Source organism: Diceros bicornis, chromosome 37 (assembly GCF_020826845.1).
Source record: "Diceros bicornis minor isolate mBicDic1 chromosome 37, mDicBic1.mat.cur, whole genome shotgun sequence".
Taxonomy (NCBI): Eukaryota; Metazoa; Chordata; class Mammalia; order Perissodactyla; family Rhinocerotidae; genus Diceros; species Diceros bicornis.
In genome coordinates, this window is record NC_080776.1 from 24,063,106 (window position 1) to 24,075,357 (window position 12,252).

Consider the following 12,252-nt stretch of genomic DNA (forward strand, 5'->3'; position numbering starts at 1 on the left):
GGGGAGGTATTAGTCAAGGGGATAAAGTTTCAGTTATATAAGATGAATAAGTCCTACAGATCCATATAGCATACAGCCTAGATTTAATAATACTGTATTGTGTATCTAAAAATTTGCTAACAGGGTAGATTCTGTTGTTTCTTATTACACACACACAAAAATAAATCAATATAAAGAGGGGGAGATAACTAAAAACAATGCAGACTCCCAGTTCCCACCTGAGACCTACAGAACTTCTTGGGGTGAGGCCCAGAAATCTGTGTTTTAACAAGCTTTCCAGCTGATTCTGATGCATGCTCCAGTTGGAGAGGCACCGCGGTCTGGCCCAACATGAATTACAATATCTAGTTGGACCTTTAGCTTTCTCTGCCTATTAACTCAGCTCAGCTTAGCACCCGTCTTGCTGAATCCTAGGCCCTGTGCTGGGTTCGGGGAAGACCACAGGAAGACAGCACTGTCTTGACCCCAAAAGGCTTGCAATCCAGAGGGAAAGACAGAGAAGAACAATGGAGGTGACAGCAGGAGACAGGAGAATGACCTGGAATGTCTGTGAGCCATGGAAAGGCAGTCTGTCCCCTGCATTTGCAAAGGAGCCTCAGGGCCTGTCTTTCAACATAACTTGGCACCTGGACAAACCACCAGAGCCTATAGCTGCTGGGTGTTCTTAATTTGATTTACCATGACGACTGACATCAAAATATGCGATTTCACACAGGTGTGCACTGTCCCTAAGGCCTCGGTGAATGATGCCCGGGACCTCGAGTTCTCACCCCACCTCTTCTGGTGTCCCCTACTCAACCTCATATATTTTCCACCAAAGCAAATGGCAGAAAAAAGTCATTCACCTTTTCCTGTGAGTAACCTGCACGTGTTCACATCTCCACAGACCACAGCTGCTTTTGAGAATGTATTGAACATAAAACTACACAAGGAATCCAAAATAATGAGCCCCTAACTCACCTCCCTGGGTGTGACCATCCCTTTCCACTGTCTTTATGAAACTTTCCATTCTGAAAGTCATCTTGCTCCATGTAGAAAACTTGGAATACAAAGGAAAAGAACAAATATAGCCATGATCCCACTACCTAGAAGATATCAATTGTGAACATTCTGGTGGTTTCTTTTTGATGTCCTTCAAAGCCCTCAGAGAGAACAAGTCTGAACCTTTCCTTGAGACCCAAATCCGGTTTTACACGATGCTCACATTTCAGAATGTCTTTCCTCACCCAGGTTCTCGTTCTGCCAGTAACCACCTAAGTTTTTAGCCAAGTTATCCGAGTCCACATTGTCATCTATAACATAACCGGAGCAAGCCAGCTTTCTCAAATCCCACGATTCCGCTCTCTCTCTTTCTCCTTTTTACCTACACAGAACCATCATTGTGCTCTGTATAAAGATGCCTAGAGGCAGGGGAAAGAGAAGGAATCAGGAAAGCCCTGGGCTTCCAGGTGGTACCTAATGAGCCACACAGCCTTGGGCAACCGCCATCTTTTCCTACAAAATGACACTGAATTCTTACTGCACAATGGAGTCACAGACAAGAGTTCTGCTTCTGGAATGCTCAGAACGAGGAGACATGCTTGGTGTTGTGGGAACATCATGGCTTTTGGAATCAAGAGGCCTGAGTATGAATTCCAGGCCCCTCTCTCACAAGTCATGAACCCCGAGAAAGCCACCCAACCTTCCTAAGCGTGGGAGTCCCGAAGAGCATCCACAGGAAGCACCTAGCATGGTCCCTCTTGCAGGAGCAGTAGAGATACAGGTTCAGAAGAAAGGCCAGCTTCCTTTTTTTTTTTTTTTTTTTTTTTTGCGAGGAAGATCAGCCCTGAGCTAACATTCGTTGCCAATCCTCCTCTTTTTTGTTGAAGGAGACTGGCCCTGGGCCATCTTCCTCAACATCTGTGCCCATCTTCCTCTACTTTATGTGGGACATCGCTACAGCATGGCCTGACAAGCCGTGCGTAGGTGCGTGCCCAGGATCCGAACCTGTGAACCCCGGGCCGCGGAAGCGCAGTGCGCGCAAGGCCAGCTTCTAAAGGAGTGACGAGTGGTGGGAGCTGGTGGCGGCCCGAGGGCCTAGGAGATCCAGGCAGGGACAGCGTGGGGGCTGGAGTGGGGAGAGACTCGCACTGCCTTTGGCACATAGCTGAGACATTCACTTTTCCCTGACATTCTGCCTCACTCCAAACACGCTACTCGCCCTCAGTAAATTTCTGCTCATTGCCGGACGCTCTACTGGGCACTGAGTCCGGTCACTCTCTCCACTGCAGGTTAGTTCTCGAGTCCCCTCCAGGGTAAATTCCCCAGCCTTGGACTGGCATAAACCCGGTAAGGGGTGGGGGTAACAAGAGACAAGGAGTCTGGAGGTCTCCCCAGGTCCAGACACCTTCAAATGACAAAGCTTAACTTGCAGAACTGTACACAAAAGGGTGAATTTTACTGCATTTAAATTATAGCTTAATTTTTAAAATGAAAAAATATGAACCAAGCCTTCCAGATATCTGCCGGTGATCTGTTGACAAGCTGATCCCCGCCCCCCGCCCAGGAGACTGAAGCACATTCCACCCTGTCTTCTTCTGTTTGCCTGCCCTGTTATTTTCCCCTCAGCTTTATCCCCACCCCCACCCCTCACAGCCCTCCTCTCCTGCCTCAGCCACCAGCCGTCTCTCCTCTGTAGACTAAAAATGCAGCATTTTGAAACGATGCTCGCGGCTGTGAATATAAAGGCCCCAGATCCAGGAATGCGGACTGCAAATTGTGTGTCTGAGAACGTGATGGCCTTCCTATATGCTTCAAGTAATTCCTACATGAGTGCATCATATGCCACACATTGTTCTAAGAGCTTTTAGGTATTAATCTATGAGGTTATCCGACCTACGAGGTAGGTAATATTAACATCTTACTTTTCAGATGAGGCAGTGGAGGCACAGAGAGGTTAAGTAACTGGTTCAAGGTCACACAGCCTGTAAATGCTGGAGCTAGGCTTTGAACCCAGGCAGCCTGGCCCTAGCACCTCTACTTCTGTGCACATGTGCGTGTGTGTGGCATTTATAGTGTATTTGTTTATTATACATAACTTAATAGATACCATCACATCATAAGATGAAAAGGCAGTGGTATTTTAATTTCCAGCCAGGCTCACCCTGCTTTCTCCTCTTAACCATCACCTCAGATTGATCGTGTGCTGGTTTAAAAAATGGAATAAAGCACCTAATTTACCTTACTTCCAGATTCCTTAAGATTACATAGATTAGAAGGAATCTGCTGAAGTCGGAGGAGAAATGCCACTGGGCCACTCCTGGAGCTGTCACCCTATTTGGGGATGTTCCTTCTCTCTGGATTGAAGGATGAGCTGGACGTCAGACATAGTTTCAACAAAGTAAGGGACAAAATGTAGGAGAAAATGGCACTGCTCCACAACAAGGCAATCTGCAGAGACTCGAAGGCCTAGGATCAGCCCCGGTTTTCTGAGTTGATGGCCACTCAGGAGGCTCTGATGCCCGTGAAGGAAATGAGGAAGTGACTGCTCATCTTCGGTGACCAGAGCCCACAGTCCCACGGCCTGGCTGTGGGCAGGCAGCCTACCCGGGCTTCAGGGCTCTCACATAACCCTAAGGGGTTGGATGAGGGCACTTCAAGACCCTTTGATGATACTTAAAGTGAAGCTCATCCATGGATCTTGAAACTTAGATGACAGTTTATGACAGATCCCAAGCCAAGAGAAATACCAATTATAGCAAGATATTTCTGAAAACAAGTGTCCTCGTGACTGAGCCGTCCAATATGGTAGCCACTAACAACATGTGGCTATCTAAACTTAATTAAAATAAAACTAAATTAAAAATCAGATCCTCAGTCGTCCCAACCCCCTTTCAAGTGCTCAATAGCCACATGTGGCCAGTGGCTGCTGTAGTGGACAGCGCAGATCCACCATCTCCGCCACCGCCGAAAGTCCTATTGGACAGCGGTGGTCTAGAGTAATACGAACTTCCTCAGTTTTGTCCTTCATTATGAACGTTACCAGTGAATGGAAGGGAGACGAGTGATTATCTCGTGGGGTCATTGAGGGTTGTAGCAGGCTGAATAATGGCCCCCCACAATATTGGGTCCTAATCCCTGGATCCTGGAAATGTTATCTTATCTGGAAAAAGGGTCTTTGTAGATGGGATTAAATTAAGAATCTTGAGATGAGATTATCCTGGATTATCGGTGGGCCCTAAATGCAATCACAAGTGTCCTCATAGGAGAGGAGCACAGGGAGATGAGACACACACAGAACAGCAGGAGGCCACGTGACCACAGAGGCAGAGACTGGAGTGATGTGGCCACAAGTCAAGGAAAGCTGGCAGCTTCCAGAAGCTGGAAAAGGCAAGGAACAGACTATCCTCTAGAGCTTTTGGAGGGAGCACAGTCCTGCCGACACCTCGATTTCAGACTTCTGACTTCCTGAACTGGGAGAAAATAAGTTTCTATTAGTTTAAGCCACCAAGGTTGTGGTAATTTGTTACACCAGCAATAGCAAATTAATTTGTTGTTAGTGCCGGTGAGCTGATTCTGACTCCTAGTGACCCTGGGGACAGCAGAGCGGGACCCTACCCAGTCTTTTTGTGCTATCCTCTCACCTCCTGGTGCCATATCAGACAATGCTCCACTGCTATTCATAGCATTTTCATGGACAATTTTTTTTGGAAGTGATGGCCAGGTCCTTCTTCCTAGTCTGTCTTAGTCTGGAAGTTCTGCTGAAACCTGTCCACCATGGGCGACCCTGCTGGTACTGGAAATCTCGCTGGCAAAGCTTTCAGCATCACAGCAACACGCAGCCATCGCAATAGGACAATCGACAGATTGGTAGCGTGGTTCCCTGACCAGGAAACAAACTCAGGTGGCCGCAGAGAGAGCACTGAATCTTAACCACTTTGACCACCAGGGCCGGCTAGGAAATTAATAGAAGGGTTAAATTAGTTATGTATAAAGCACTTAGAATTCTTGGTACAAAAAAAGTGCTCAATAAATGTTAGTCTCTATTATTATTATTACTGAATACACATCTAAAATATCCAATCACCAAAATGGTTCTAATTACAAGGGTGGCCAGGGGTGAGTTACGGGGAATGAGCCCCACATTTGAGTTAGGACTCTGGGGGTGTGAGGAGGGACTGAAGTTTGAGTAGAAGAAGTCAGTGCTGGCTTGATGAACAACTGAAGTACCCGCCAACTGAAATCATGTTTCCAGGACTGTAATATTTGACAAAAATAGCTAGTTTAAATAGTTCAGCCCGTACAAAAGACAATAAACACATCGGCCACACTATCCAGAAGATTCTAAGCCCCTAGGGCATAAGTGTGAAGCAAAGAGCAACATACCAGAAGGGGGGGCATAAGGGTGAACTAGCTGAGGGCCTGGTGCCTCCCTTTGCTCCACTGGGTGGGATAGAGACGTCAGAGTGTGGCCACTGGCATGGGAGAAAGCATCAGCTCTGTTTTCACCACAACTCTATAGCCAAGAAGATCCCAGAGAATCAACTGAAAAACTATGAGAACTAACCTGAGAGTTTGGGAAGGTAATGGCGCAAATTACATAAAAGTATGCAACTGATAATAAGAGAAAATAACATTTGGAGAAAATCTCATTTAAAATAGGAAAAATACCTATAAAATTCATAACTTCAACAAGAAACTCGTGGGGTCTGGGGATTTCATTTGCACCATCTTGTTGAATCCCCACAACCACCGTGGGCAGCAGGTGCTCTTACTGCCTTTCACAGACGGCCAGGATGAGGCTCAGAGCAGCGACACCCAGGGCACAGGGCCAGTCAGGGTGCGGTTAGTAGAAACCGAGCAAGGGGTTCTTAATGGCTGTATTATTTTTCTCCTTCTCTCTCTCTCTCTCCTCTCTTCTCTATTTTCTCTCTCTCTCTCTCTCTCTCTGTCTCTCTGTCTCTCTCTCTCCCTCCCTCCCTCCCTCCCTTCTTTCTTTCTCTCTCTCTCTCTCTCTCCCTCCCTCCCTCCCTTCTTTCTTTCTCTCTCTCTCTCTCTCCCTCCCTCCCTCCCTCTCTCCCTCTCTCTCTCTCTCTAGCTTTCCTATAGGCCAGTTAAAAAGTAAAAAAAGTAAAAAGACACTATGAAGGGAAGTGGATAAATGACAGGGCAGTTCACAGAAGAAGAAATGCCTTTGAGAAAAACCCAAAAGATTTCAACCTCCTTATTAATGAAATAGATGCAAATTAAAAGATTACTGAGGTAGCATTTTTTTGTCTTATCAATTTGACAAAAGATTAAAAAGACAATAATCAATTCCTTAACTAGTGCATCCATGCAATAGAATGTTAAGCAATCATTAAAAAGGACATGGGAAAATCCAATGTTAAATTTTAAAAAGTTAGAAAAAGGATTCATGAAATTGTCATTAAAGTATACGTATGTGAGAGAGAAAAAGACTGGAAGGAAATTTTTCAAAAATTTTTACGGTAGCTATCTCTGTATGCTGAAATTATAGATAATTTTAATTTTCTTCCTTAAACTCTTCTCTATCTTGCAAATTTTCTACAATGAGCATGTAATACTTTTAACATTGGGAAAAATACTTCCTTTAAAGTAATTTAAAAATTGACTTAAAAAACAAATCCTAATAACATCCCTTTTGGCAACTGTAAGTATTGACTAAATGAGCTCACAATAAGTATTCTAAATTGTGGGAGGATATATGAATTGTAACTTCTAGTAATTTTTTAAGTTGTCATTGTGTGTCCTCGTGGAATTTACCCTGAGGATTGATCGTGTTTCATGTTTCAAAAGACAATATTTGCTTTTTCTTTGTCTTTGATTTAAAAAAGCAAGGAAAAGGATTTTATCAAAGTCCATCAGATAAATGTAATCCAATTACGAAACTAAATTTGCCCTCGCCCCTACATTACTTCAAAAAGAGGAGTCTTTACATCTCTGTGAATTACACACAGCAGATCCATGGGAGCTGCTCTGACTTGGCCTCTGAACTGTCAGGTCAGCAACACTGGGATGAAGAGTTCTGGAGGGGAGCGGCCAGCGAGGGCTGGGTCGTCAAAAGAAGCCCATAACCCCTGAGACAGAAGGGGCCGCCCCAGGGCGACATCAGGGTCTGCACAAGTCTCCCCTGACCCTCCCAGAACCTCAGGTCGGGGAAACAACGCACGTTTACCACCAGCCTCACGGCTCCCTCTTCTTTCATCAAAAGACAATTTCCAAGAGTGTTCTGCAGCAATTGCATTAATCTATTTTTCTAAAATTAGGATTTTTAAAAATTTAAAATGTTTATTTGGGATCATCCCAAATTGATTGCTTGTCTTTCTTATAATATATATTTCTTTCTTTCTTTTTTGTGAGGAAGATTAGCCCTGAGCTAACATCTGTGCCCATCTTCCTCTACTTTACATGGGACACCGCCACAGCATGACTTGACAAGCAGTGCATCAGTGCGCCCGAGATCCAAACCTGCGAACCCCGGGCCTCCGAAGTGCAGCGTGAGAACTTAACAGCTACGCCACCTGGCCAGCTCCCTTACAATGTATTTTTAACTAGGTTTTTTAGTATAAAAATAATACTAAAAAAAGACTTCTAACAGTACAGAAGAACATAAAAAGTGCCACCACTGCGCTGGTCCCCAGAGGCAGCCATGCTAACGTTTCTAGTGTAGCCTTCCAGAAATTTTCCATGCATACACAAACATACTTAATAAGTTAAATGTGTGTATGAATATATATATGTATATATGTATGTGTATATTTCACATATTTTAGCTTATTTGGGGTTATAATTGTACACAGTGCTTTCAACTTGGTTTTGTCACCTAACAATAAATTGGATTTTAAAATGTGTATATAAAAGTAAAGAATCATTTCATTCATAGAAAACGTATTTATGGACACCTATTCTCTGAAGTGGACACCTAGTCTCTGAAAGGGAGAGAAGTGCCTGATAACAGAAGTTCATGAACCCAGGGCATATCATTCTCATTAATATAAAAATGAAGGTTTTAATTATAAACCAATGTGATTTAATCAGAAGACTCAATTCTTTTGACACAATGCCTTTCTACCTAAATTTTCACGATTGCACAAAATCATCCCAAGTATATTTCCTCCAGACACAATTAAGTAATTGGATCAGAATGAAAAACTGCAATACTGTTTGCTTGCACAATTCACTGCTCATACATGAAATTTCTATACCACTCTTCTCTTCTCAGCAGAAGGCACAGTCCAAATGGGTCTTGCCATTTATCTGGGGCAGGGAGCATATGAATGACCAGATGGTTAGAATACAGTAGAAATAACGATGGCTTGCACATGGAGGTCGGAGCCATCTGCATTTCTTTTATTTTTATTTTATTTTAAAAATTATTTTATTGAGGTCATATTGGCTTGTAATATTGTGTAAATTTCAGGTGTACATTATTATATAACAGTTACTGTATAGACTGCATTGTCTTTACCACCAATAGTCTACTTTTTATCTGTCACCATGCATATGTGCCCCTTTATCCCTCTCGACCTCCCCCCACCCCCGTCCCCTCTGGTAACCACTAATCTGTTATCTTTGTCCATCTGTTTGTTTATCTTTCACATATGAGTGAAATCATAGGGTGTTTGTCTTTCCTTGTCTGGCTTATTTCACTTAACATAATACCCTCTAGGTCCATCCATATTGTTGCAAATGGCAAGATTTTCTTTTTTTTTATGGCTGAGTAGTATTCCATCGTATACATATAACACATCTTCTTTATCCATTCATCCATTGATGGGCACTTGGGTTGCTTCCATGTCTTGACTATTATGAACAATGCTGCGATGAACATAGGGGTACATAACTCTCTTTGAATTGTTGATTTCATGTTCTTTGGATAAATACCCAGTAGCGGGATAGCTGGATCAGGTGGTAGTTCTATTTAATTTTTTGAGAACTCTCCATACTGTTTTCCATAGTGGCTGCACCAGTTTGCATTCCTGTCATCAGTGTATGAGGGTTCCCTGTTCTCCGCATCCTCTCCAACATTTGTTATTGCTTGTCTTGTTAATTATAGCCATTCTGACAGGTGTAAGGTGATATCTCACTGTAGCTTTAATTTGAGGAAACCATGAACAAAACAAGAAGACAACCCACCAACTGGGAGAAAATATTTGCAAATCATATATCTGACGAGGGGTTAATTTCCAAAATACATAAAGAACTCATACAACTCAACAACAGAAAACAAACAACCCAATCAAAAAATGGGCAGAGGATATGAACCGACATTTTTCCAAAGAAGATATATGGATGGGCAACAGGCATATGAAAAGATGTTCAACATCACTAATTATTAGGGACATGCATTTCTTAACAACTCCATGAAGTAGGTATGAGTCTTGTCCTCATATCACAGATGAGGAAACTGACCCAGAGAAGCTAACCAGCTTGCCCAAGGCTACACGGCTAATTCTCGGGAAGCAGGGATCCAGTCTGTGTTCTTAATCATTATCAAACTGCCTGGAGGAGGAGTGGGGGGTGGGGGGTGCGCTATCAGAGCTCAAGGAGGAGACAGGGAGGAATCGAGGAGGAAGCACTCAGGGAGGGTTTCAAAAAGAATCTCGACTTGAACAAGAAGTTAGTGAGGCAGAGAGGTGGGGGAAGGGAAGAGAAGGTGGACATGTGGGGACACCACCCGAGGCCTTGAGCCCCACCTCTAAGGGTCTCAGCCAAGGAGGGGGGTGAGTGTTGAGACCCCAGCAGAAACCCCAGAGTGGCTGAAGAGCATCTAGGAACACCTGTGCTTGTCTTCCTGTGTGTACAGCATGGTGAGGGGGTTGGATGGCAGCAAGGAGGAGGGGACCTGCTGGGTGAGGGTCTGAGAGAGCCTGCCCATCCCCTGATGCCTGGGCATGGCACCACCTGTGCTCCTGGGGACACCAGTGTCCCGAGAGAACCAGCATCCCAAAGAGGGTGGGCTTCGAAATGAGAGGCCTGGATTGCAAGTGCCCAGGGACGTGGGGCAGGGGGTGGGGCATAGCAGAAACCACAGGTTGCCTACCACAGATATAAACATCTTTGAATGTAATTTTTGAGAGGAGATTTGATTTTCTGTTGCCAGCAAATTAAATTCTCTGGTCCTGATGAGCCAACCAAAGTTGGTGTTTGGGCATTTCTGAACCTAATGTGATATGGCACAGTACCCATTAAAGAAAACAGATGGCCAGGTCTGGCCTCCATGGCTCTGGAACTCATCACAATAATCTGCCCTCTTTCCTTTCCCTCTGGAAATAAAATAGATTTTAAAGCTGCTCTGATTGGGTTACCTACAATGAGTTTGTTCTACTGTCTGTACTTCTCTAATAAAGAATACCTTTCAAAAACCATCTTTGGTAAACGAGCTTTAAATCATTTAACATTTCATTTAAGACATTAAAGAAGACGCCTAATACAGGAAGGCCTGGGTCTTGTCCCCAGAACTACTATCCACCCATCATTTCATGGGGGCCTGGGGGCCAGGTGGCAGGTCCTGAAGTCAGTAGCTGCCTCAAAGGATTTTGACAGTTAGGGACCATGATTGAGAAGTAGAGAGGCCGGCCATATTCCAGAAGGGAAGGGCAATACGATCTACCTATGGTTGGATCCTTTGGCTTTTGGACAGACCTGGCCTGTGAAATCCTACCATCATGGGGCTACGTCATCCACTCACGATGTTCAATTCCATGTAGTCATAGAAGGATTATACAGACTGTATTTTAAAAAAAGATACCATGGGCCGGCCCGGTGGCTTAGCGGTTAAGTGCACGCGCTCCGCTGCTGGCGGCCCGGGTTCGGATCCCGGGTGTGCACCGACGCACCGCTTCTCCGGCCATGCTGAGGCCGCATCCCACATACAGCAACTAGAAGGATGTGCAGCTATGACATACAACTATCTGCTGGGGCTTTGGGGGAAAAAATAAATAAATAAAATCTTAAAAAAAAAAATAAATAAAAAAAAATAAAAAAAGATACCAGTAATTTCATTAAAAAAAATTTGTTCCTGAATTCTTAGCCTTGACATTTCACTTTTCCAAAATGATGACAAAAACCCTCAAGACTCTATATCAACACGCTTCTGTGCTTAAAAACATACAAGAACCTCAACTGCTACAGAAGAGCCTATGGGGACATACCACTATGTCACTCATGCTCACCTGCATTCGATGAACCAACGCCGGATCTGTTCTTGAAGGTTCTCCTTGATGTCTGGACCTTCCACTAGTTTCAGGTCGTCCTTGATTGTAACCAGGGCTTCTCTGTAGTCCTCTTCATGCTTGATCTGCACCTCATCCCGCAGGCGGGTCACTTTTTCAGCCTGGATTACTGTAGCACTGACTTCACTAAACAGAGGAGGCGGACTCTGAAAATATAAGCAAAAAGGTTTGAGATCATAAAGGTTACAGAGCTGGTGAAAAATATTAGACACAAATGAAATACATCAATATCTTCAATGGTGTCTAACCAAAGGCTCCAGAACAAAAGAATCAGACCCAGCAGGAAAATCTGAAGAAGCGATTCACCACCATGGGGAGGAAAGATGGGAATTACTCCATATCATTTCCCAGAATCTGGGTGAGGGGGTAGTTAGTGAGAAAAATGTATATTAAATAAACCTTTAAAAAATTCATTCAAACTACAGAAAACAAAGCTTTTGCAAATCTTGTCTAGTGGGAGAGCAAAGAATATAGAGTAAGAACATATCTGAAGCAAGAACGGGTGAAAACAGTTTGAGTGCTCTGATTTCAAGAAAAACTATACCAAAGTCAACTCTGAAAACAAATGTTCTATTGTTAAAGACCCCCAAAGAAGGAAATTCTCAGTTGACTCCAGACATTCACTCTGATATTACCACGTCTCATTGCTAGAATGTTCTCTCTCAAAATCTGCTGATCAGCAAGTCAACAAACATCTGGCCATTGAGCACCAACCATAGATGCTCAGCACTGGTCCAGCATCTACGAAGGGTTGTGGTAAGAGAAAGCACAAAATCACTTGCAGACATAATTCCTGGCCTTTGGAATCCCTAAAGAAATGAAGGTGGCAACATAAGAGTAATGTATGTCCTAGTAGGGAACAATGTCAGATAATCTATAAGTGTGCTACATTGTGGGTTTGGTTGGAAAGAACTAGGAGGGATTTAGAGAAGGAAAACACATATGGGGCTTGTGCTGCCTGGAATCATAGGTATGAGAGCTGAAAGACAGTTCTCCTTTACAGATGAAGATCCTGAGC

General features: G+C 43.8%; 1 protein-coding gene across 1 annotated transcript in view; it reads right to left on the reverse strand.

Moving 5' to 3' along the window:
* IQCA1 (IQ motif containing with AAA domain 1) overlaps window positions 1–12,252 on the reverse strand; it is a 146,153-nt gene that overhangs the window by 105,679 nt on the left and 28,222 nt on the right. The window contains exon 5 of the mRNA XM_058533276.1: window positions 11,175–11,380. Within this exon, the coding sequence (XP_058389259.1) occupies window positions 11,175–11,380 (206 nt within the window). The remainder of the gene's footprint in view (window positions 1–11,174; window positions 11,381–12,252) is intronic.